The sequence below is a fragment of the Vicugna pacos genome, chromosome 7 (assembly GCF_048564905.1).
Source record: "Vicugna pacos chromosome 7, VicPac4, whole genome shotgun sequence".
NCBI classification, from domain to species: Eukaryota; Metazoa; Chordata; class Mammalia; order Artiodactyla; family Camelidae; genus Vicugna; species Vicugna pacos.
Window position 1 is genome coordinate 29268004 of NC_132993.1, and position 27770 is coordinate 29295773.

At 42.6% G+C, this 27770-nt stretch overlaps 1 protein-coding gene across 16 annotated transcripts in view; it reads right to left on the reverse strand.

The window, feature by feature from the left end:
* ST7 (suppression of tumorigenicity 7) overlaps nt 1-27770 on the reverse strand; it is a 230052-nt gene that overhangs the window by 14572 nt on the left and 187710 nt on the right. For all 16 annotated transcript variants that reach the window (XM_072964611.1, XM_072964608.1, XM_072964612.1 and 13 more), the window contains 3 exons: nt 26225-26327; nt 11688-11838; nt 2456-2548 (listed from right to left, as the gene is read on the reverse strand). In XM_072964611.1, the coding sequence (XP_072820712.1) occupies nt 2456-2548; nt 11688-11838; nt 26225-26327 (347 nt within the window). The remainder of the gene's footprint in view (nt 1-2455; nt 2549-11687; nt 11839-26224; nt 26328-27770) is intronic.

Here is a 27770-nt window from a genome sequence, read left to right on the forward strand (position 1 = left end):
GGGCACGACAGGGCTAATTTGGGGGTGTCACACATTCACGGACAGAGACAGGAACACTACTTATGCCTAATACATAGTATTCCTTTCTCAAAAGCAAACACAAACAAAACAGAACTTTATTCAAATTAAAAAACATGTTCCCAGTATATAACTCAGAAAATCCAACGTCAAGGATACTCAAATAAAAATATCCCCTCTCTAGATTTTCATCTTCCTGTAATCTTTAAATCATTGTGCTAGGGTGGTATTAGTTTATATTGTACTTTTTTCCTGGTGCAGCCTAACTATGTCAGTGGAGGTGCCACTGTGATGAGAGAGACATTCAGCAAGGACTTCATAACCTGGTCCATTCAATCTGCAAGCGCTGGGGACCAAGGCTGTGAGGGTCACCTGGCTCAACTGTGAGAGACATGTGATGATAAATACACTTCCATCCATCTGTCGTGGGAGCTCCTTAGAGTGCCTTTCACAACTTATAAATTCCAAGCATTGGGTTTGGGGAAAACTAAAGCTGGAGTACAAGCTCCTGTGCTTCCTGCTCGCTGTGGGGTGGCCTGACACCTGGGCCGGTGGTGGTGCTGACCCGGGGAGGCAGGGACTGGCCTGCACAGAGAGAAAAGCACCGAGAGCTGGGTCCGGAGCAGGGGAGCCTGTGGCTGTGCGTGGGCAACACTGCTGCTCAGACCAGAAGGACCCAAGGGGATCTTCCTCAGGGAATCCAAGGTCCCCAGGCCTTTCCTCACCCTTTCAGCTCTTGTTACTTGGAGCCCTAGGCAGTCATGCACTCTGCTGAAATGGAGGGTGTAGGAGGCCAGGGAGGGACAAAGCACAGACGAGTATGGGCACCTGAATCCAGGGACGTCAACCTGCTAGGATTCAACACGGGAGGACACGTGCTCAGGGCCCAGCGTGGACACTAGACCATTCATGTGCAGAGCACAGGGGACATGGAAAACCACCCACCTCTTCCCACCCTCACCCTCAACACCCAGCGATTTTGAGGGGGATCAGACTTGAACCACTGCATGCAGTTAAATGAAGGTGAGCCACAATCCCAGGCCTGTAAAGATGACTCCTATGCGGTTTCTTTTAAGAGCTAAAATCTTGTTCTAATAGTGACTTCATCCCTGTGGAAACCTGATTGGACTCAATTAAAACGTTTTTAAAACAGTGTACTTTTCAGAAAACTGCCTTTCTCCACAAATCAGAACCCTTAACAAGGCTCTCCCTGTAGGCGGAGTCAAAAGGCAAAGTACAGGCCTGCCCCCGGGATTTCCAAAATCAAATTCACCGCAGAATGAGGCACTAGACTCTTCGCGATAAACTCAGATGCTGAGGAACAACACGTCACCGAGGTCTCCCGGTTCCCGAGGTAACACGTTCCATCGTGGGTCTGGCCCAAAGAAAGGAGAGAGCTATCTCCTGCGACAGCCACCTGGGACAAGCTCGTTCTGCACCCGGACCCCACCACGTTGGAGATTTATGACTGGCTCAAAAATGTGGGTGCTGGACAATTTACCGGCACCCAGCTCCAAAGTCACATGAGCCCTCCTAGCAAAGTATTTAAATATGTTACAGCTATGAGATATGACGTAGCTGGGGCTGGTGCAGGGTGGGGGTGGCAGGAGAGAGGAGGGGGAAGGGAAAATAGCCAGAACTTGCAGCTTACTATCTGAGGGAGAAAAATATGTCCTAATTCTGGGCCACATGAAGAGCCTGGAAGTGATCCTTGTACACAGGATGATTTGATAATAACGATTCAGCTGGAATTGTTACAATAATGTTGTATTAAAGTAAACCAAATCACACTTTCTGCACGTGGTATGGGCCCTCAGGCTGCTCGCCTGTAAGGCCCTTGAGGGCAGGCTTTGCCCTCTGTGTGCTGTATACAGTGCTGATAGCACTGTACCCCAGCTCACTGCGTGCCCTCTGGGAGAGGCTCACGGGAAATCTCGGCGGCCAAGAGCATTGTCACCGCAGAGAGCACACCCACCCTGCCCCATAACTCCGCCCCTGGCAACAATGCTAGTGTCCCGTCTGTGACTCATCTGCACTCCCTCTGAAGTCAGTGCCTTCCCTTCAGACTCTAGTCTGTGCAGACTGCATCTGACCAGGGCAGAGCCCAGGCGGACCCTGCACGGTGGATCAGCCCAGCCGGGAGCATCTGCCCCAAACTAGGAGTCTCTCTGTCCAGACCAACCAGCTCATGATGCCTCTTCACCTGAATTTCAGTCTTTCCCTTTAATAAATCTCGAGAGACATGGAGGAGGAAGGAACCAAACCTAAAGACATAACTCACTTTAATGCATATGCTATCAAATGAGGACAGGGTTTGGGAGAAGAGTACTAAGAGACAAGGAATATTGTAAACACTGATCACTCCCACCGCTTCCCATCCCCCTTCAGGTGCACCGCCCTCACTGGCCGAAGAGAGGAACATGGAGGGGAGACTTACATGGAAGCAGCTCACGGTCTGCTGTTTCCGTACAGATTGGGTAAGGGTAAAATAGATGCCCCTTTTCCAAGGGATAGGGGATCATCCGAAAAGCTGAAAAGGAGGAACAACATGTTAGAGAGTCAATATCGGTCTCATAACTTCTCAACTTCAAAAAGGGACTTTTGAGCATTTTTATAATGGTGAACACTTCTACAAACAACTCCGAAAAAGGATGCAAGACTTACCCAAACTCTGAGTCATGTGCCAGATAAACTGTCAGAGATGTATTATGATGTATGACTCACACATGAACCTCACGCTATATATTCTGGACAAACCTCACAAAACTGGGTGGGGACGGGGGTGCAGAGGAGTCGGGAAAGCCATCAATTTCAATGCCCAGGGTTTCCTCATCTACAAAATATTACTAAAATGTCATAAACACTAATTCAATATAGCTCAACTGATGGTAATAACGCAAGCCTGGATTGAAATGCTTCCCCAAGAAGCAAATGTGGGCTGACTTGCTGGAGCGTGTTACAGATGCACAAATATGAAAGGCATTCTACCACGTCTATTTAAAAAATATGTCCAGGTGGATGAGAATTCCAACCAAGAGGGATAAAAACAAAAATCTAAAAATGCATGACTTGGGAGGTAGTTCTAAACTTTATGAAACTTTTAAATCTTCAATATCATGTGGGGAAAAAAGTGGATCTGGAGAGATTGATTATCTGTACTTTGATGATGTCAGGCCACCTAAATTCTGCTTTTGTGGCATCAGATAACATTAGGTCTCACACTGAATTATGGCTTTCCAATCAATCCATCCATTCCCATTAGCACGTGTGTTACTCTCCCTGTTACAATGTCATCAGCATGTTAGTCTCACTGTTCCTATGAACAGTACTCAAGGAGGTAATTTTTCTTCAACAGATGTCCAGTAACTACAGCATGCTGTAGATATAAAACATAAAAACTACACCCTACACTGGGAATGTCGGATTACGATCCTTGCCTTCATGTATGTCAAAGAGCGGTGGCGGCAGCACAGCAATCTTTTTGGTCCTAAATGCGATGTTTCAAGGGCTCGTAGCTACATCCTCAGCTGTGTAATTACCTAAGCCTTCTCAAAACTCTGTCAGTGTACATATTTATCTTTTGCATACTTATTTCAAACAGGAATCAGAAACAAAGAATGTTCTCCCTCACGAGAAATGACAAGGTTCCATTGTAACCAGCATCAGTGCACATATGGTATTTATTCTGGTGTCTGAATATTATTTAAAAGTAAAAACATTATGTATGTGATTCCAGCATTTGGAATGCAGTCAATCTACACCACAGTGGTATCACTCTGAGGTTACAGCACATTGCCACGGAGAATATAAATCACTATAAACGTGGGATTAGAGCAGAGCCAGTCTGCTGGCAGTTGGCTGAGGTAAAAATGTTATCAATTTTCCTCTCATAACAGAAACCTCTTAAACAGAGATTAAAACATTAAAAACACTCCAGACTTTAACTCTTCTCAAAATGAAAGGCTCACCCTAGTTTAATCAGACCTCTCCGTTCATGCAAACCAAGATGACTTTTGCCCATTACAACGAGCAAGAGAGGAGATCCCTGCTCAGGTTGTTAACACACAAAGATCACTCAAAGGAACCAGTATCTCTCCCAGCAGAACTAGGATTGGAGGAGAAGGGAAAAAAATTACAAAACCAAAAACCAAAAAACAAAAACAAAACCCCACTTAGTGCCTTTATAGGATATACTAAACTCTTTTCTGGGAAGCAGTGCATTTAAATTTAAACTGCAATACGGCAAGATTTTAATACCATTTCCCATAAATGATGGCTGCTATGAAAGCATCCCAAAAATGTAGAAAAACCTATGTGGAAGTTTTTCTGTTTTGTTTTTTTTTTAAATCCAGATTCTCCATGTGCAACAGGGCTGCTGTACTTAAGAATCTGTTCAGGTTCGTACGATAGAAATAAACCCTCAGTTTTCAAAGGAGCTACAAATCTGAATGCAAAATTTTATTCAAAATTGAAGTCAGTTTGCACTTCAGGGAGCAATTTTTTAAATGAAATATAGGAGTGCAAATTCTTGAGAGTGTTCAACCATAGAAATCAAATGGTTGGTTAGTGTCTTTTCAGTCAAATGCCAAATGTTTTTCACTCCAGTAACTGGCATGCATACAGAATTCTGCGCATTAAGTGCATCTTTCCTCTTGCAATGTGGTCTTTTAGGAGAAGGTGAAGACACTGATTACACACGATTTCAGAAACAATACACATACAAAGAGATACACACTTCCTGCACTGTCCTCTCCCCCAGCCCCCGTGACTGTAAATACGCTTATGTGCTCTTAAAATGTCTCTCTTTCTCATGTCAGTTGTCATTTACATCGAGTTCATAAAATAATATTAAGGCTTTCGGCTTCACTAAACAAAAGCAAACACAATTTCTGTTTGCAATTCTATCCTTTACCCGCCCTGCTGTGCGGGGTCCAGCAGCGTGTGAATAAAGGTGGAGGTCTGGGGAGAGCGGGAAGTGGCACTGCCCTGGCCTCACCAGCCTAGCCTCCCACCTCCTGCCTCTTCCACTGCAAAGACTTGCAACTGCTCCCCAAGAACCTCGTGGCTTTAGACGAACGTTCAGAACTTTCACAAGTGCAAATAATAACACACTGATTTAGCAGGCCAAGAAAGAATGGAAAAAATGTCATTTGATTTATTTTATGAAATTGATCTACTTCATGAGTGACTAGAAACCGCCTAAAACTCTTTGTCCGAAAAAACATACATTTCAGAGGAATTCAAATTGTACACATATATATTTTTTGTTTTGCTAAAAACAAAACAAAACAAAACAAGCTGGGCCACTCAGTTAATACACAGAACACAAATGGCAGTTTTAAAAATTGAAGTGTAGTTTATTTACAGTGTTATGTTAGTCTCAGGTGTACAGCAAAGGGATGCAGTCACAAATCTATCTATTCTTTTTTAGACTCCTTCCCATTATAGTTTATTACAAGATGTTGAATATAGTTCCCTGTGTTGTACAGTAGGTCCTTGTTGTTTATATGTTCTATATATAGTAGTGTACATGTTAATCCAAACTTCTAATTTATCCCTCCTCCCCTTTTCCCCTTTAGTAACTCTAAGTTGTTTTCTATGTCTGTGAGTCTGTTTCTACACAGATGGCATTTTTGTATGTTCCTTTTGTGACGTCCTCTACGCCCCAAGCCCATCAGTGCTGTGCCCATCAGAGACTCTACCATTACTGGAGAAAAAGTTAACAGAACTGAAGGATGGATACGTGAACCATTCAATTCCTGATTTTCCCAATGATTCCTAGTGACCTCTCATCCTATCCACAGTACAGACAAGGACAGAAGGTAATGTTTGTTATTTTGTTTGTCTTGTTGTCTTTTCAAAGAAGATCTCTGAGAACTATATATAGATTGCTTGTGACAACAAGAACTGAGTTTGAATCCCTCATGCAGCAGGGATAGAAACGTGTTGCTGCACTGATGGAGTTGACAGTCTGGGGCGGGAAACAGCTGATCCAGTAATCGTGAAAGCAAGAGTGAAAGTTGCCCCCACAATAGCATGTACCTAATGGGGGAGTGGCAGAGGTGACAGCTGAGGAAGGGTCAAACCTGACCTAGCTAACAACTGTATGACTTTGGGTGGGTCATTAATCTGTGTCCAGTCTCTTTGTCCAGAAAAATGAGAATACCAAGGACCTCAAGAGGCTGTTAAAGGGACTGAGGGTGACAGCAGAGGTCACCATGTCTAAACACAGTGTCTGACTGCTCAGTGGAAGTTAGTTTTCTCTTTACTTTTGCTTCCCACTAACCCAAACTTCCTCCTTTCTCCATCAAGTCATGCCTTAGCTCATAACTAAAGATGCTGCTTGTCTGCAAATAATACGAAGTGCAAATGATAGAACAGAAAATTATCATCAAAATACAAATTTTACTGTTACCACTTTTGACTGCAATGCAGGTCACCAGCCATAAAGGCTCTTTGTCTGCTGTGAGGCTTTGGGCACAACAATAAAGAGAACTCAAAAAGTCAAAAGCCTGGGTTCTTATGCACATTCTTTCAATTTCCAGTTACATGGCCTTGGGAAAACCACTTTCCTTTGGTTAGACTACATGAAGTTCCATTTCAATGCTGAAGAATGTCAGAGTTTCAGAGCAGATTCACTAGCTTGTCAGTGACCCTCAACACTCCAACACTCTGTTCCCACTTCCAAGAGAGCACTGCTTGTGTCCACACTATATACTGTACATATCTGTGTCTGTATATGTGAGTATACAGATATCTGTGTACACACACACACACACACATTGGTATTTCTCTCAAAACATGTCTGAGTCTTACTCATCTTGTTATTCCCCCAAAGAATGCTGGCACAAAGGAGGGACTCAATAAATGTTCATTGAATAAAGGAAGGAATCAATTAATACACAATTGGGAAGAGACAGAATTTTCCTTTAAAAACACTAGTGGATCCAAATTATGGTCAGTTACTCAAAACTGAGTAACAGAAAGGAGCAAGCTGGTTCTATTGGGCAGGACGTGGGGACTGGGGATTAGTGGGAGTTGGCTCTGGCCAGGGATGTTAGCGATCATTGCCTTCTCCCAAATTATAAAATTTAGCCCTAGATCCATGGGGTGAGGGGTAGGAGAATCTCTCTTTAGCAGTCCCAAAGGTGCCAGGCTTTTGGAAGAAAGGTTCGGTTAGAGGAAATGCCCTAAGAACCACATCTTACAGCAAGCAGCATTCACCATCAGGTTCAAAGAGAATAAACGAGAATCAGAGTCTCATCCTCTGCTTCAACAATGGACCATTTTCTCCTCTCAAAGGGAATACTCTGCCTTCATCCACCTAAAAACCACCACCTTCAAATCTTATACATTATTTAGTGAATTCTTTGAGAAAAAAAAATCTCCAAAAAGAAAATAATCTTCCTTGATCAAGTGGAAAAAATGGAAACAAAGAAAAGCTAAGTGATTTACCCCATGGCAATCCAGTCTCCTGATACATAGGACCTGAAAATTCAATCTTAAAGTTCACAGTTGTGGTCAGCAGACTACCCTGTTTTAGGAAAAATAAATACAGCAAAAACATAGCCTTGAAAAGATCAACATAGGAGGAAGACATGGCCACATCAGTATTTAACACAGGTAAAACAGATGTGCCATTTAAAATAGGGCCCCATAAGGCACAATACCATTGTAAATAAGACACAGTTCAATCGAGAGCCCTCATTCATATATGTTTTTATATTCAACTCATGCTTACAGTCATGTGTGTGCACGTGTGTGAGGATAACCAGAACCTACAGTGTTTAAAATAAGTATAATTCAGATAAGGTGGCAGCTGTGTAATAAACTAAGAAATATATTTTTAAATCTTGTAAATTAAAACTTATCCCCTTTCTTGATTATCTTGACTTTGAGGAACATATTGTGTAATTTCAGGGACTGGGACAGTGATGAATCAAACATTTTACAAACCTTTGAAATGCTGATGTATTTGTGGTTGAGGATTCAGCATTTTTTTTTAAACCACCATATGTTTCAAACCCAAACAATCTCTGCCATGCATCAGCTGGACTTTGGGATTTTATCAAAAATGTGTTATTTCAGCCTGACTGGTGGGAAACTCACTTAATTCAACTGGATGACTAATGCTCCAACATAATAAACTCATTAAAAATCAAGAAAGATATACCTCCATCCCCACCCCTAACCAATACTTGATAGGAGTAAGGATTTTTTTTTTGATTTCTAAAAGATAAATTGACTTTTAAAAAAGAATAATCACTTTTAACATGGAAACTGGTGAAATTAGGGGCTGTTAACGTCCTACGTGAATTCCCTTTCTAATGAAAAGCGGAAATTGGAAGGGAGTTGGGAAATGGCCTAAATATCAGAATGAATTAAAAAATGATTTAAAGGAGAAAGCTAAGACTTTGAGGCTGGAGATGTCAAAAGGCGCCACCCAGTGGTGCACTGGAGGAAGTGCAGCCTCCTGTATTCGGGCACAGGCTGTCTAGGGGAGGCCAGCTGACCTTAGACAGGGACAAGGATCATGTAGCTGTCCTTAAGACAACTGCCCTGGAGCCCACCGACCAGGTGGGGTGATGGCATTCAATATCGCTTCACAGTTTTCAAAAAGTGGGTAAATCAATACCACTGCAGGCACCTGAGTCAGAATTCTAATCCTAGCCTTTCAATTTAAAATCCAGAGCTCTAAGGCCCTTTTAACCTAGAATGGACACAGATCTAGAAGTCATGTCAACCTACTGCATGCAATTGTCTGAAGTTGGAGTGATAATTCTTTCTTCTAACTTGCACGACAGATTTACAGCTTTGGTTTTTAAAAAAGGACCAAAACTCTTTGTAATGAAAGATTACTTTTCTAAACACAGGCATACACACATATACATACATACTATTTATGCTTGTAGAAAATATATATGCTTGTTATAGAAAATTTGAAAAATACAAATATGAAAGAAAAAGAAATCACTTAAAATCTACTTAAAGATGTATTTACTTCCAGTCTCCTTTGTTTATATATAGAATTCATTTTTCAAATAAATTTGGGCTCATTCTATGTTTAAAATATTTAGGTCAATATTTAACAACAAAAATATAATTTTACATAAAATGGTTAACTCTCTAAACACTAGAAAGGGCATAGACATATTCCAGCCAGTAGTGATGTAAACGGAGGGCTCTAAGCAAGTGTTTCAGAGATGCCTGATCCTCTTATTCTTAATCCATTCAGGAAAGGCCTAAATCTCTGGTATTACAGAAAAGAACAGTGAAGAAAGAGTAAACTTAGGTTTACATCCTGGCTCTACCAACAGTGCCTGCAGGACATGCAACAAGTTACTCATCTAATGAATCCGTTCCTCTTTTGAACAACTAAGGTTGCTGCCTCTGTCCTGCCTAACTCAGAACGTTATCAGGAGTACACGAAATGAAGGAAATGCAAGACCTCTGAGAATTACCCTGTTATACAAACACTCGTCAAGGTTCTTGGGATCCGGCAAGGTGGCTGGTAAGCACGGTTCTGAAATTGAATGGTGTGGCTCTGAAAACTGAACAGCAGTGTAACTTCCTGGATTGGTTCTTAATTATCTATAAGGATCAAATAGAGAATTTCCCTCTTCTATAGGCCCCTGACTGCCTTGCCACACTGCTTTATGTCTAAAACCCCACCTCTTCTTTATTCTAATAAAGAATTCCGCCCATCTGACTGGCGGTAACTACATTCCCCCAGCAGCACTACGCTGCTTGATCTGGGGTCTCACTATGTTACTTCACATTTCTCACAATCTCATTGTCCTTACCAGCTGTTCCAGAGCATCTCTGTTACCAGATTAAGTGGATAACTAATTTCCAAACAGAATTTCCAGTTATTCCTCATGAGATTTCTTTTTTTATGGTTACGCCATTCCTCACACTACGTCTCTACCACCTCCTGGCCCACCCCTCTTTTGATTCTTTCTAGAGGACTGGTAACTTTCTTGTCAATTAGATCCAGTCAATAAACTACTATTATTATGTCTCCAAAATACCAATCTATAAATATGTTTTTATTTGCTAAGCTAATTTGACCATTTAATTTTACCACAGCTAACACTAGGTGTGCCCTCTCATATTCAATCTTGCTGGGTTTTTTTTGTCTTTTTCTCATATTTAAATAAAAATTCCTTTTGTCTCGTCTGGATAGAACACCTCTGGCCCAAGCCAGAGAGGATTGTACACATGTCTACATATGCCCTGAGCAGAGTGTGCTGTCTTAACATATCCAAAACCAGGACCAGGACACCTGGAGTCCGTTATTACACTTAGAGAGTCGAGGTGGAAACATCGATCAAGTCAATGTCCCTCAAGTTATAAACAGTAAATTATTTAACAAGACCCACTATCAATTCTCTAAAGAAATATTTCCAGGACAACCAAACAAAAAACTTTCAATCGACTTGAGTCCCATCTCTGTCAAGTTACTTTTACCCCATCCCACTTGGCTGCCCCCGCCTCCCTTCCTGCACTAGTTTGGATTCCTGCTGGGTTAGGGGAGGGCAGGAAAAGGGAAGAGCAGAGATTAGCAAAATGAACACAGAAGGAACAAGATAAACAGTCAAAGGGATTAAAAAGACATTTGTTTGTGAGGCTGAGCAGAGTAGGAGTGAACTAAGAAAAAATTATCAGAAGACTCTAATATTTGCTTTCCCCACGAGAGGGGAAAACCCCCATGCTACATGTTGCACTTGTTTTGCTTAAAATAATGATAAGTGTCAACACATATGTTGTCCAATAATCCAGTGTTGAGCTTTTTTTCTTAATTTACATTCTCCCAAACAGCCCTATCACTAAGCACTTCTTCATACAGTGTCCTTGCCTATAACACTGCCCTAGTTCTTCAGGACTTGGTTCAAATCTCACATGATCCATAAGGTTACCCAGGTCTGCTCCACCCCATAGGCCTCTCCCTTCTGAAAATCACTGGGCAGCTGCTCCATCCTGCTGGTTACTCCTCCCGACAGGATGAGATGCTTCTCCAGGGCAGGGGGAATGTCTCACCCACCAGTAGAGACTCTTCTCCCTCCACAGAATGATGGGGTCTAGCATGTCCTCAGAGCCATTTCTCCCTACATCCCTCTAACAGGCATTATCCATTAAACACACAAATGCTACCCCTGCCACCAAACTCTAAGGTCCCATGGCCACTGCTCTTGTTCTGCTGGTCATAACTGCTGGTCACTTGTGTTTGGCCAGCCTAGCTACCCTGGAGGATGACTGTGGTGGCTCTTTAGCCAGCCCTCTCAGAAAGGCCATCCAAAAGTGGTAATCAGAGCCCAGCACCAGGCCTAACCCTCCACTGAGAGGCCGAGTGTCTCCCCAGATCTCTAGAGAGGGTTTTCCAGGTGTAGCGTGCTCCTCTGCCAAAACAGTCCAGACTCATCCCACCCACTGTATAAACTTGCTTTTGTGAGCTGCAGAGATGGCCTCACCACCTGAACACCCACCACCACTGGGCAACTGGAGAGCCTAAGTAAGTAACCACCTCTTGGTGGTGGAATATCACAGAAAAGAAGAACCACAGATATGCAAATCTTCGCTATTCATCATGAGCACTCAGGGCGAAAACAGTGTTAGTACCTTTTCATGCTTTCAAAAAAAATTTTTTTCAGAGAAAGAAAATTACTTACTGCCTTCCCACGTACAGTGCAGAAGGTTCAGGGCCCCTTCCACCCTCTTCCAGTGCGCCAGATGAAAGAACGCATACGCTATCGCTTCACTGTCCCCTCTCTTCAGGATATGTTCTGGGGGAAGGATTAAGCTTTTCATTTCAAGTAGGTACTGAAACAAAAAAGGCAGGAGACAGGTGTGTTAATACGTAGTAATGTGGAATTCCATATTGAAAATACAGAGGTTGATTTCCCTAAAGCCGCCACTCATAAGCACTTCATCAAACCTGCAACCTCATTCCTACATTTGACGGCAACTGCTGAAACATCCAGCAATCCAAAGTCTGCTGACAGATACTCGGCCTGGTAGTACTTTCCTGCGGCAAAGATCAGAGGCTTTCAGGCTAAGATATGCTCATCAAAGAAATATATATAGACTCAAACGGCAAAAAGGAAAATTTAGAAGACACAATAAGTTGGTATAACTTTGTAACCAGAATGGAAATATATACAAACACGCAAAGGTTAAGAAGTCATATGACTAAGCCACCACACAAAAGAGACTTGAGAATGATTATCACTGCCCATTAGTTTTTTTAAACCGATCAATAGAGAAGGACCCAGTCTGTGAAAAAGGTCACCCATCGCTGCTCAGAGGCTGGAGGGAGGAGGGGTCACAGGCTGAGCACAGGAAGACCCCAGGGAGGGGAGCAACAGGACTCCAAACCACAATGTTCCTTTGGCTCCTTTCCCAAACAATGCAGGGGTTTCAGTTTATGCCTCTTTATTCCTATCTTCCACAACGGAGGTGGGAGCCTGGGCCTGAGAATGGATGTGCTTCACAGGGGCTCTGAGAAGACCAAGCTTCCATTTGCATTCCTTTGTGTTTACTATAGAATGGAAAAGGAAGCAAATTTGGGATGGTATTTTATATTTGCAAATCTTCACTTGTCTCTGCTGGCTGCTGTTTCCTGGGTGCCACTCCTTATTATCTCCCCTCTGGATCCGTCCCCACCACACACACACACACACACACACACTCACCACCACCACAACCCAGTCAGCTCCTTTTAAATGGAGAGTAGCAGACCATGGGGGATGTGTTTTATTAAAATGGCACAAACACAACAAAAGGAGGTGCTAAGAGAAGAGATGGTCAATATTTTATTGTCAGAAATAATTGTGGATCAACTTGTCAGTGGAAATTTATGAAAGAGGGTGGAGAGGACTCCTGATGCACAGAATGAAGGTTACAAGACACCCATTGGTTATGTCAAGGCCTCGCTGGGGGTGCACACCCTCTGGGCACACTTCAAGCCTCCTCTCCCGCTGGCATGCTTGGTGTCAGGGTGCGCTGCTCAGCAGGAGCTGAGTGGACACATTCTGGCCTCTTGGTTCAGCAAATGAAACGTTCCTCACTCTGGGACTGATACATGAAGAAAGCTCCAAGTCTCAGGCCTCAAAGCAGGAAGAGCAGGAAGTGAGAGAGCCCGGCCAGAGGCAGGGAGAGAGAGGATGCTGCCAGCACCACTGCGGAGCAGGTGGGACTGAAGGCCCCCTTGACAGAAAGGCCTCTTCCCAGGCCGGTCCACTAAAGGTGTTCACTATTGTTGCAAGCGCTCCTCACGTGAGTTCAGATGCCTTTTTGAATTCTACATGTTACTGCTTTCCTCCCTCATCTTGTTTTAAAACAGTTTAGTACAAAACTCTTTTGCGAAAAATAACGATTTTGAATTACTTAGTAATCCAACTAGCACTACATTTATAATGAATATCAGCCATAATATAAATAAAAAGGTGAACTTAATGTTCAGAGATATTTGACGACTATCCCACTGTGATTTCACCTAACAGAAGCCATTAAACCATGTGTTGCTACCACCCATGACAATCTCAGGCGGCTCCAAGGGTCATAAGATCGATAACTCGTAAAGTGCTATGAACTCAAATTGTTTCACAGTAAGTTAGAGAAGGAAGACCATTTGGTTACTGCTAATAATTATCAGGGAAGCAAAGGAAAGGGAAAATTTCCCATTGAGAACCCTAGAATACGATCCTGATTTCTGAGTTTCTATTAATTATTTATAGCCTACCCAGATAGTCAACTTTTAAAGGAGGATCACGCAATATGAACTTTGAAACAAACTAAGTATGAAAACCACTAGCTCATGTGTCCCAGGACAGCAGAAACCTCTTTCTGAGAGTCAGGTGGTGGCTGAAAGAAAGTGGTAAGTCACCATTCCTTTCGATTTCTGTGATTAGGAAAGGCTCTCAGTCATTTCATTAAGCATTTGTGGAGAACTCTTCTCTTGGGCTAAGGAATCTTCAGAAGTAGGACAATTGGGGCCTGGGTGCCACCCACATGTGCGGGTGGAAGTCTAAACAAACTAGGAGGGGGTGTGGCAGAGGAAACTTGGGGAAGATAGGGGGATATTTAGAAAATTACCTACAAAGGGATATAATGGATCTGTGTTGTGCAATATGGTAGCCTCTACCACACATGGCTCTTTAAATTTAAATCAGTTAAAACCAAATAAAATTAAAAATTCAGGTCCTCAGTCCCACTAGCCATATTTCAAGTCCCCAAGAGCTGTATGTAGTTCATGACTACCAGACTGGACAATGCAGGGAAATTTCCATGATCACAGAAAGTCCTAATGAACAGCACTGCTACAGACAATGAAAGTTTCCAATCTTCAGCTAACTGAAACAATCTTTAACATGAAAAAATTTCACAGATGCCCACGATAGAAACGGTAAGTGTAGAGTCTACTGATCGAAGTTACACAACAAAGCTACAGTAAATGCAGTATTACAAGAACTCATTTAAAAGCATTGTTGGCCACCAGGGCATCTCCATATATTCGGAAAACAGTAGTGCACGTGCGTGTGAGACAAATGGTTCACTCAGCCTGCAGGCTGCATGTGGTGCATGTGGCTTCAAGGACTTTGTCCACAGCCCCAAAGGCGAGCTGTGAGGTAATGCTCTGTTTCTCCTCTAAGCTCCCTCTGATCTTCGTGTATGTGTACTTTTCACATAGCGCCTTAGATTAGTTATCCACGCGTCTTTCTCCTCAGCTCAATCACAAGATCCTCAAAGCACGAATCTCACTTCCAAGAATTCTCTCGCAATGAGCATCCCAGGCTTCATCAGCCTCGCAAGGCTACCCAGAGCAACTCATCAAGGAAACTCAGCTGCCTTCTCATCGTATCTACTTTATGGCAGAAATAGGTTATGTCTATAAAGGAGATTTATACTCCAGCATAGCTCCAAACAAAATGTTGGCTCTAACCAAATAATGAAGGCTAATAACAACAATGTGTTATGGTTTTGGCCAAGGCTTAAAATGGCTGGCAAGATCGGTTCTCAACATGTGCAACATTTAAATTAGAAAGGCATGGAGCAACATTTCACATCTTACTTGTCAAGAGAAAAATTAATGGAAGAGGGCAGATCCCTATCCACAAGTATGCAGAAATCAATTAGAATAACCATAGCTTGCAAATCAGAGAACACTCTCTGCTTGTCTGTAACAGTTACTTGGCTTCTATTAGCTCAGACCACATTCTGCTCTATCTTGCCTGCCATTCTCCCTCTAACTTCCTTCCTAGATTCTCAAATCACATTGATCTTGAAGCACAGGCTTCTACAGGTTTCGGAAGCAACTTTTCAAGACCTATTTGTGTCAGAATCTAGATCTTACGCCGAGTATAATAGGAACATATACCATTAGAGGTGTGGAGCGGTGCCTACTTGGGGAGGTGTGTGAGCAGAGCTGGCTCACCTGTCGGGAAGGCTGCAGGGGAGATGTGCTCTGTCAGAGGCTACCCCAGGTTGACTGCTCAGGTCTCTTCTGCTAAGGTCTTAAAGTTCTATAATAATTTGAGTAAAATGATCCAAGTTATCCTTCACATAGATACTAATACCAAAAAATCCATACCCCTTTTTGGATTTTCAGTACCAACAATAGCATAACTCATTATGAAAATCATTAGCAAAAATATAGAAATAAACAAAATAAGAAAGAACAGACTAATTAAGTCACAGTACATTTAGATGATGGCTATCAAACTGCTCCCAAAAATCAGGTAGTGGAAGAATACTGATTAGCATGAGGAAATGTTCATATTACTATATGAAGAAAAAAACCCAAGTGTATCTATCACACAGATTATGACGTGGTAATAAAGACATATATGTAGGCATTAAAAGCATTGGAAGGTCACAGATGGAACGTTAATAGTGACAAAATAGTTTATTTTATGGAAGATTGATTTCTTTTGTGCTTCCCAAGTTTTCTGTAATAAGCATTTTAATTTCTCTCTATATATATTATGTGCACGTGTGTGTATATATGTAACACAAAACTATAGACTTGCATCAAAAACACAAAAAGCAAACCAAGCAAACAAACAAGATAACCAGAGAGAGCAATTTTTTGTAGATCTACAGTGCTTTGGTGCAACTGACTCTGAAAGAGGCTGTGAGCCCAGAGAGGGTCTTTTTAAAAGATCAGTAAAGAGTTCAGAGAACGCAGCTAGTGCTACTTGGAAGACATATTACATACTCTGAGTTTCAATGCTGTCTGCTCCCTGGACGCAGTAAGACACATGCTGGAATACGACAGAAATGCCGCAAGGAACCAGGGCCCACTCAGGCCATGCTGAGATGGGGACAGAGCACATAGGCCCACAGCCTCTGCCCACCTCGTCCGCCCTCTGCCCCTCTGGAACACTGTTTGAACCCATTTCTACTATTCCACTATGAGACCTTAGACAAATTATTTAATTTCTTTTAACCTTGACTTGTTCATTTGTTAAAACAATAATAAAAATACACATCTTGTGGTTTTAATTTTGAAGATTACATAGGATAATATTTGTAAAGCATTCACACAGTTCCTGGCACATAAATGTTCACTAAATAGTAGCTGCTTTTGCTAACAATAACAACAAAAAACAAAAATAAAGTGTTTATATTGCTGTGGAGGTAAGTTGTATTTCTTGTGTATGTGCGTCCCACAGATAACTGAGTCAGTTTCTAGGTAAATACGTCAGCGATTTTACAGCAGTAGCAGATCAGCTGAAGAGAACTGGCTGCCAGGGGCCACCACCTAACCAGGATGGAAGCAAACACAAAGCAAAGCTGAACTGCAGAGTTCAGCTGGTTCTCTCCGGTGCCGCTTGGGGGCCCTCTTCTCTGACCGCTGTTGCCTGGCTCACTTACCTATTCATCAGCTACTCTGCTTCATTCAGAAAATACAGGCATGTCCACAGCAGATCCCAGTGAAAGATATGGGAGTGCAGTAGTGTCCCCCAAGGGCACGGATACAGCAGTGTCCACTGTGTTCTCTACTGACACACCTGTGGGAGCACCCAGAGTCTACCCCCAGGGCCGAGATACGGGAGCATCCACAATACACCTCAAGGGCATGGAGGCGATCAGTTCAGGTCCCCACCGTGGCGATCCCTAATCGCTGCAGGAGTGTGTGTGTGTGCATGTGGGCGTGTGCATGTGCGGACAAAGAAAGGATAAAATGCAACGTGATGACTGCCTCGTGAGAGGTAAATGCTTAGTATGAAGGAGGCAAATGGGAAGCACTGTCTTTGGGACAGCATCACAAAAAAAGGAAACTATGAGTCACTTTTATTAAATAAGCAAGAGTTTCCCTGTAGAGGGGAGGGGAGGCAGAAGCTACCGCAAGGCTGGGCAGTGGCACCAAAGCATCAAAGGGTGTGATGGGCTTAGGATCTTGCGGTCCTTGAATACTCACACGACAGCAACTGCCAACGCTGACGAGCACCAACACGTGTCAAGCACTGTGATCTCAGGTACTCCTTACACCAACTCTGGGAGCTAACATTACTATTCCTACTTCACACGTGGAAAAATGGATGCTTTGGGAAGTTAAGTAGCTTGTTCAGGGCTTCATAAGTTGTATGTGACAGAAGCCGCTCCAGAACTCAGGTTTTCAGGGCGTGAGGCAGGAAAAGCAGGTTGTGAAGGCCTTCCATGGTATGCTCCACAGTGTGACCTTACTGGGTTATTCTGTGGCTTTCAAACTTTGAGACACAGGAAAATTTATTTGAAGGAAAAAAAAAAGAAACTCAGAACATGTGAACTTGATGTAAAAACAAAGCTATGAGGGACCCTGGGGGAGGGACCCAAGCGAGGACTGATGGAGCCCTCTGGCTCCCAGAAGACAGTAAGAAACCTGCTCAGAAGGGAGCCGGGAAGTGAGTAGGTGTAGTCTGTGGTTTTCAGAGAAATGGGCAAGTCATGTGTCGGAGCAACAGACAGGGCAGAGATTCAAGTTATCAAAGTCTTAGAAAGTTCCTGTTGTGGTCCAGGTGGGGGGTGACGAACCTGAATCTGAGGGTGAGAGAAGGAAGCAAAGGTGACTGCGACATTTTTAGCTTAGGAAACTAGAATAATGTGAGATCATTAGCCAAGATGACGATACCAGACGAGAAAGGCTTAGCAGTGGGAAAGAAGGTAACAAAAACAGTTGAAGCGTCTGGAAAGCGTCTCTGGGGTGTTAGCCTGAAGTGAGGAGTGAAGGTGTGCAGGCCTAGAGCTTGCGAGGGCAGCTGGGGACACGGGTTTGGGTGTGTGGGGGGAGGAGAGGCTGCAGCAGTGGGAACACAAGGGACTCCTAGGAGGGCTTCAACCAAGAGAGGACAGGGCAGTGAATGGTGCTCCCCAGAGAACCAACCTGAGGGAGAAGAGTGCTCAGGGAGACAGGCGTGGCATGAGGGACGGTGGTATGGAGCCAAGACAGCCTCAAGACAGAAAAAGTGGTCAGTGGGACCCAATGCTGAGGAGAGATGAGACAGGATGAGTAGGGGTGGCCTTGGTGGGAACAGCTACAGTGCTTTTTGTCAAAGAAGGAGACCTCTTAGAAACTCTTCCTGAGAAATGTGGCTAAAAACTGGTTTCTGCTCATTTTTTCTGGGTCATATTTCCACAATACATTCTCCTTAATCTAATCCAAAAAAGATTTGGAACAAAATATGACTCAATTCAAAGAAACTTATATTGAAATAATAATATTTCTGAAATGGACCATTGGTATACAATATCACAGACAATCTGCCAGGGTATTTTGAGTTTCTGCTTCCACGCTTCAAGCATTTTTAAATGCTAAAACCCACGACACATTTTGTTTCCTAAATTGGATTAAAAAGCAATTTTATACTCTGTCAATCAGCTTTACCAAGATATAAAGGGAGGATTGCGTTAGTGTTTGCAAGAAATAGAATTTCCATCACTATGACAAGGTCCTGTGGATGCGCCATTAGCATATACAATTACCAGAATGTTTTCCCCCACAAGCCTCTTGAAATCCCATGAAATTTTAGATTGACATTAGATGAGCTTTTTTTAAAAAAAAAGGTAAAAGTTTAATGGGCATGCACTTCTGTCATAGCATTCTTTTCTTTCCTCTCTGTTTTCTCATTCCTTTCCATACTTCTACACTTATAATTTAAAAACTGGATCCTCATTCAGTATTCTGTCAAGCCCGGGCTGCTCCGTTGGTACCGAGCTCGAGGAGCACGGTGAGTGCCCCCCCACAGCACCCTCGGGGCCTGCCCCCATCACCCCCTGGGTGGGCCCAGTAAGAGGAGTCCAAGGCTTAACAGAGCTGGGATTTGAGGCAAAATAAAGATGGAAGCTTTCCCCCACTGGTGCTGTGATTTTTATCCCTCAATAGCTCCGCTCGCAACATCCCAAGCGTCTGCAGCCCAAGCAGCTGGGGTTACAATGGGCGTGGGGCCTCCTGTTCTGCGGGTGGGTCCTCGCAAGCCTGGGATTTTCCTGTGGTGGTGGCGACGGCTCACGGGCTTCTGTTATTTTTTTGAGCTGTATGCAGAGGTGCCTTGGGGTTGCTGGGCTACCAGCCTCCTCATTCCAGTTTCAACCAGAGAGGTTCTACTTTTAATTGCTTTTGTTCACTGAAGTTTCACATAAGATTGCATTAGGAGGGGAAAATGTTTATTGCTTTAAAAATAATAAATCATTATTCATTAGTTTGTTGTTGTTTTGTTTTGTTTAGGTTTGGGGTTTTTTTGTTTGTTTGTTTGTTTTGTTTTTTGGTGACAGGGAGCAGGAACAGCTACGCTAGACTAAGAATACGAGACAGAGGTCAGAAATGGGTACCGCTTAGCCACAGGCAAAGGACTTAGCCAGCAGTCACAAAGTGGGAGCCCCTGAAAACAACAGCTGCAGCCAGAACCTGCTAGAACCTCCTCTCAAATCTGGAGGCCTGAGGAGCACCTATGGGACCCCAGGTCAGGGCACTGTGGTGCCCCTGTTACATTCTCTGGTCGTCTTTCTTCAGACTACAGTGGTCCAAGAAGTACCATTAGTGCATGTTTCTGAGCAGCCTCTATCTTCACCCAGCCTGTAGGTGCAGAACTAGAGCTGAAGGTACAAGGGAAGAGAGAACGAAAAATACACAGGCAACATGTACTGCATGCCTACATGCACTGAATGAGCTACACAGTGCAGTTCCACTTACTTTTCATCAGCCTTATGAAGTCTTTATTCTTCTCTGCATTTTATCAAAAAGGAAACAGGCATGGAGCTAATTAACTCTCCTTTCCATACTTCCCTTTAGTCCCACAGACAGGAAGTGGAAGCCCTTGTTTCAAACAGTTTTGAATCCTTTCAATGATACTTGACGGGTCTGCCTACTTTCACATTGGTACTCTCTGCTTCATTATTGTGACTAATGTTTTCCCAGTAATAACAGTTCTCATTCTGTAAACTTATCCTAAGAAAGTAATTCTAAATATCAAAAAATCTTTATGCCCTGAGAAATTCACTACTGGAGTTGACCACAACTTGATGTCTACCACAGAGGACACAAGAACTAAATCATTCTCTTCAACAAATGGTGCTGGAAAAGCTGGATATTCACATGCAAAAGAATAAAACTGAACCCTTATCTCACACTATACACAACAATCAACTCCAAATGCATTAAAGACTTAAATGTAGGACCTGAAACAGTAAAACTCCAAGAAGGAAACATAGGGGGAAAGTTTCCTAACATTGGTCTTGGCAATGACTGTTTGGATATCACTCCAAAAGCACTGAAAGCAAAAGTAGACGAGTGGGACTACATCAAAATAAAAAGCTTCTGCAGAGCACAGGAAACAATCAACAGGGTGAAAAAGCAACTTATAAAACGGGAGAACATATCTGTAAACTATATCTGAAAAGGAGTTCATATCCAAGTAAATAAGAAACTCAATTTTTAAAAATAACCTGATTTAGGAATGGACAAAGGACATGAATAGCCATTTCTCCAAAGAAGACACACAATGATCAACAAGTACATGGAAAGGTGCTTAACATCACAGATTATCAGGTAAATGCAAATCACAACCACACTGAGATATCACCTCACATGTGTTAGGATGGCCACTATCAAAAAAAACAGAATATGAGAAGTGTTAACAAGGAAGTAGAGAAACTGGAACCCCTGTGCACTATTAGGGGGAATGTAAAATGGTGCAGCCAATATGAAAAACAGTATGAAGACCCCTCAAAAAATTAAAACTATGATTCAGCAACCCACTTCCAGGGATTCATCAAAAAGAACTGAAAACAGAATCTTGAAGAGATTTGCACTCCCATGTTCACTGCAGCATTATTCACAATAGCCAAGAAGTGATTAGATAAACAAAACGTGGTATACACAGACACACACAGGAATACTATTTAGTTGTAAAAAAGGAAATCCTGCTTTATACTACAATATGGATGAACTTGGAGGGATTATGCTAAGTGCAATAAATTGGTCACAGAAGGACAAATACTGCATGATTCCACCTATATAAGGTAGCTAAAGCAGTAAAACTCATAGAAGCAGAAAGCAGAATGGTGGTTACAGGGCCTTGGAGGAGGGAGAAATGTGGAGCTGCTATTTAATTGGTACAAAATTTTAGTCATGCAAGATGAAATGGTTCTAGAGATCTGCTGTACAACAATGTCCTTACAGTTAACAACACTATCCTGTGTGCCGAAAAATTAGTTAAGAGGGTAGATTTTATGTTATTCCCTTTTTATGACAAAAAGGAAGTAAATCATCCAGAAAAGTTACTGAGAATATTTTAAAGTGTCTGAAGGCACATGGCTGAAATATTTGGACTTTAATGGTAATAGAGGATACCCTTTCTAAGGTCAAAGAACTCTGAAAATCTGATCATCCTCATGAAGGAATATACCCCAATACCCAACCATAAAGTCCAAGTCAAGAGTTTCATGTTAATATTTAAAAATATGAATATGTTGTGTGATTATGATTCCTAAGTATCAAAAATGCATAGGAAAAAAAGGTTAGAAGAAAGTAGTCTTAAATATGACTAGATTTGATGGGATTATGAATGATTTTTTTTATACTTTTCTCTATTGTAAAAAGTTTAATTTTTTTAGAATACCACTACAGAGGGGAAAAAACGTATCTACTACTGCTTGTAACAAGCCAATATTAAGTCTTTTTTTTTTAATTTGTCAAAATGAAATTCATTCTTAGCACCCTGAAAGGGTTAATGCAACATCTTCCAAGCCAAAAATGTCTCTTCACAGGGAAACCTGGGAATGCCAGACGAGCACACTAAAAGAACATAAGTGCTAATTAACTGAGATCTGTGTACAGTAATGAATCACAGATAGAAATGTGCCCCATCCCATGTAAACCTCCTCAGTGCTGAGCAAGAAGAGCAGGGCAGGAGGGGAAGCACATCTGCAGGGAAAACAGAATGAAAAAACTGAAGCTAGAAATCCAATAGCAACACCATATTAACAGTACGTAGATGAAGACAGAACCGAGATGAGCTTAGCCCTTCATTCATCCAGCATTACGAGTGAAACTTTCTTTAAAAAAGTAGAGAAACTCTCTTTAAATGCCAAACTCCTACTTTAATCACATTAAATGGAAAACTCCTCTAATGGTTTAAAGATTTGTCTCTTTGAACTGTGTACTCAGTTCTTGAAAATCACCAGCGTGATTAAGATCCTAACACCCCAGTCACCCTCCAGGAGAGGTGAATAGTAAGTACATACTCAACGCGCTACAGTGAGACACCAGAGCGGGGAGGCTGACCCTGGGACAAGGAGGGTACAGGCTTCCTGGTGGTCAGTGTCACGGTGAGGGTGGAGAATGAGGAGGACTCCCTCAGAGGAAGCAGAGAGGGAAGAGGAGAGGAACACTTCTGGAACAATGAGCGGACTGTTAGAAGGAGCTGAAAAACAAGCTGGGTCAAATGACGAGGGGTCCTAAGGAACTACCCAGGGGTCTGGTACCTCCTGCAGGGCTGGGAACTCAGCTGCGCCTCCTCGGGAGGGAGTGACACAATTCGATCTGTAATATGAGTCTGTGGGCTGCTTTCTCCTTGTATGCTGCAATCTGCTGCAACCTAAGGCTTCAGAAATCATTGTGTTTAGACTCTGGCGACTTGAGCAGCTCTCCTTCAGACCAGAGATGCACAGTTTTTCACTCCTGTTATTCATTTTCCAGCAACACTCCCCTCATGTCTGCAGGTGAAGAGTGTTCCTAGGAGTAACTCTCTTGGGGTAAATAACTGATGTTTATCATTGGATGTTGAAACATCAACTATGCACATTTGCTTACTGGGATACCAGTTGGAACTAAGCTGGAAACTTATGGAAGGCAGTTCACAGTTGTTTTATTTGGTATTTTTTCTCCTTCCAAGCAGACTATAGTTAAGTACAGTGCCGTGAATACTGAAAATTCCTGTAGTGGGCCACTGACAACTTCCTGTGAAAGAGGAAAAAGAAGCTATGGAAGTATTTAAGACATGATAATATCCTGAAGAAATGTGAATTGTCCACAAGGAACTGAGTGCCCTGGGAAGCGATGTGGCCACCATCACTTGAAGGTTCAGGTCTAGGCTCGTCTGCCACATAGTGGGATCTGGGAGCAGTAGAGGGAGATGTTTAAGAGCTGGATAACCCAGAGTCAGTTCAGGCTCTGTCATTTACTCACTGTGCGACCATGAGCAGATTACCTAACCTCTCCAAACCTGCAGTGCCCACGTCTATGCAGCACGAATGATAATATGATACACCTCATTGTGTTATAAAAAATAAATGAGAAAGCATATGCAGTTCAGTCAGCACTGTGCTTGGCACATAGTAAACATTAATAGAAGTCAATAATTTTAAAAAGTATCATAGTATCTTTACGAAGAGAGGTTTAAGCTTAAAATGGGAAGGTGTCCTACATACATTTAGGGTCCCTTACACTGAAAGTCTAAGTGTTTATATCCTCCATTGATGTCTCATTAGAATTAAGGCTGTTCTCTGCCTGAAAAGGCACCAGTGTACAGACACGTGTGTGTGAGTGCATGTTTACTAGAGCATTAGCAAGCAGTCCAACAAACAGCAGGACAAGCATACACGATGTTTACAGCAGCCTGCGTATGGTACACGCGTACCAGGGGCTGGCGATTAATTCTGAACATACGAGGCCAGTGACTCACAGTGTTTTTCCCCCACAGAAGCGTCAACAAATGAAGAGGATATGGAAACACGTTTCCCACCCAGCACAATCACCAACAAAGCAAGGTGGTAAAGAATCGGTTTACTGACACGCCCCACCTTCTCGCTAATGATTAGAAAGTAGTATGAAATCATATTATTCCAGCTCTTTCAAATGATTTCCACTTTTTCAAGACTTCCATTTTGCAGGCAGAATGCTAGTTGACAGTCAAATTCAAATGGCAGCTTTAAGCTATCTCTTAGGGCTTTTCCTACTCTTCTGGAGGCTCAAACATTTAAGACCATCATCTAGAATTAAACAACGGCTTCAATTAAAATATCTAACCAACAAGTACTGTTCCAGTTTTCTGTCTTGTGTCCCAAGATTACAAGGCTCGGGTTGGTACAACTGGAAAAATTAAGACTTGGGTCCCACACCTGAGGAACTGCCGACAGCCAAATATCAATAATTTTAATAATTTACTAACATGTGGTACGCAAATATTTTCAAAGAACTTTGAATATGTTATCTCACTTGATCTTTATCACAGAAGATAAGGCTTATATTTTCATCTTTATTTGGAAGATGAGGGAAAACTTTGAGTTCAGAGATGCTAAGCCCAAAATCTCATGACTAGTAAATGATAGAGCCAAACTTGAACCCAAGTTTTTGTCTCAGAATTTAGGACTCTATTGCCCAATACACTTTTAAAAGAGCCTTATTTATGCTCACAGAATAGCTCTGTAGTTAGAGAATGGCATTCAATAAATATTAATTGATGACCTAAGTTTACTGTAATTCAGGGCAATATTTTCATGATTAGTTTTACATTTTAATCAAATTTGAATAAACATTTTTAATTTAGCTGAAAAACATTAAACAAAGAGATATATTTTCTACAATACCGAAGTCTACAAATACCATGTTGGTCATTACCCACTGGAACTAAAGTGGATAAATACATCCTCCTGCAAATGTGGCACTGTGCACGGCTCTTTAATTTCCTGTTTTGCGAAAAGATGACCATGACCTGAGTAAAACCTCAGGAATGATATTAGATCACTTATCTCTGTCACTCTGGATATCAACAAAATAAATTAAAGTAGGTAACTCCATAAATCATCACACACACACACCCAACCCCACCCTTTCGCTACAGTACTGCAACAAAACAAGGCAATGGCCTTCCTTTGTCATTTTTCACCAATGAGAGTCTTCAGCAGACATTCTGCTAGGAAAACTATCTTGTGGTACCTGCTGTGCACCGCAGGAATAGTTTCTTAGAGGTTGAAATGTGCTTTATAATAACAAGAAACTCAAAATGGCCCTCAGCGACTTGCCTATCACAAAGCAGGTACTCGAACACAGGTAAATCCCAAATACACATGCCTCTCCTGAATATGCGATTACAGAACCATCCTCTGCCATGATTTGAGTCCCTTAAAAGCAAATTCCGAAAAAACATATGGGAAATAGTGCATGTTTATAAATTGGTCCGCATGTGTAAGACAAACGTTTCCCACTATGTATCCCTCCATTAAAATGGCACTCACAAGTCAAAAGAAAACTACATCCTACTTTGAGGTTTTCCCTATTACTTACTTGCCAATAATGATTAACTATCATTTATTTACAGAAATAAAGAATGTCATATTAGTATTTTTTTTACCACTTTTATTCATAACAAGGCTAATTTCTCAAGTTGCATCTAAGTAAGACTATAACTGGTGTGAAATTCCTATCAAATGCATCAGCACCCTTGGAATCTCCATATTTCGCCAATTTCAGACTTCCTGACCTGGCCTGCCTAAGCTAGGTCTATCAATTTACCCTTATTATATGAAGCCCGAAATGGGCCCCAAAGCCTCTTGAATGCAGCTTTTGCTTAAAAATGAGGCTAATAAACATAGACCATACAGGGCCTCAACATTCATTGGTCGCAATTCTTTTTTTCTGTAACTGAGAGTATTCGATACATGACATTATGGTCACAGAACACTTTCACGGCTATCATAACGAGTTCCTATGGGGATTCCACAGACTCACTTTTGGCACGTGAGGATTGAATTCCACAGCTCTGTGGATGGCCTCCACTGCATTCATCTCTGCTGTGCTCAGCCCCCGCCGAGATGCAGCCTCAGGAGAGAATCTGAAATGCAGAAAGACAAACACCATCCAGTTGGGACCACTGCTTGGGCATTAACCCGGAAAGGCATCTACACATCAAGGGCCCCGAAAACCACAGCGAGCCAGAGGCGTGAGCTCTCCAAACCTCCACTATACAGAACCTCTGAGTGACCCCTCAGACCGAGGCCAACAAAAACCCCAGCAGAAGCAGAAAGCGTGCTTGCATCTAATCAAGGCAGGAATTAAATTCAGCTGTCAAGTCTCACTGTCTAAATAGCTAATCTAAGTTTTCTACGAGGTACCTGCTTAGGTCAGGGAAGAGAGTAGGACTGACAAGGGCAGACAGTGTAGGAAAAAGAGAAAACTAGGTTACAGAAGAGCGCACTTGGTTAAAAACAGAACTAGGGAGAATTTTAAAGGAGGCTCCCAACCCCATGTCAGTGCTGCGATGGAGGGTTAAGTCTTGCAGCTCCAGCAGCAGGCGAGCCTGCTTGGGGCCGTTCCGGCAGGGGAGTGTGCATGCCGAAACTGCGGGCGAGACACCTGCCCGAGTGAATGAAAAAAACCAGACCATGCAATCTCTTTCTCACCTCACACCCAGGGCTAACTCCAGAGCTGTGCTTGGCAGGCAGACACCACAGGGGAAGCTGTGACAACCCTGGCCCTGCCCTCCCAAGCTGGAGTCGCTGTGTAGGGAGAAAAGATGTTGCAGTAGGTACTGGCGATCTACAGGATAAAAAAGAATGAAAGAAAATTACTTCGGTCTTGAAGTGCACACACACTTAACAGCAAACCTGTCTGGCATAGCAGAGGCTGTTTTCTTTTCCTGTTGTCTGCTTCTCAGCGCTACAGAGGGCATGTATCAGGGGCGGGTAAGCATTTAGCAACTCGAAACCAGGTAAGCCCTCTATTCTCTCTCACCTGCCCAGTCATCTCGGGTGTTTATGGAAATCTTCTATGCCACAGTCACCTGCCTGAATAAAATGGGGCAAACGTCCCGCTGAGACGGTGACTCAAGGAAAACGGTGCCTGGGTGGGGAGTTAATTTGGACTTGATGGGGTAAAGAATGGGAGACGATCATCCCCTCTGCCAGATGACAAGTTTGTTATGACTACTACCCCGTCCTGGACTGCTGGAGGAAGAGGAATATGCAAAAAAAGGAATAAAAGAAGGCATTTGTGTAGATCCCAAGCAGGCCTTTTTGGTATATCAACTGTCTGGCAAAAAAAAGAAAAAAAAGAAAAAAAAAGGAAAAAAAGTCACCTCAGAGGCACGGAATTTCAAATAAATCCCTGTTTAGGGACCCACAGACCCTTACAGTACCTGGGGATATACATCCCCTACTTTCAGTAATGAAAGAAAAGATCAGCAGGTTTGGGGAAGTGCATGCTCATAAGCAGGGGTCTCATAGACTAAGAAAAACTTCCAGAGAAAGCCCTCAGAGACAGCGCGTCTCCTACATCC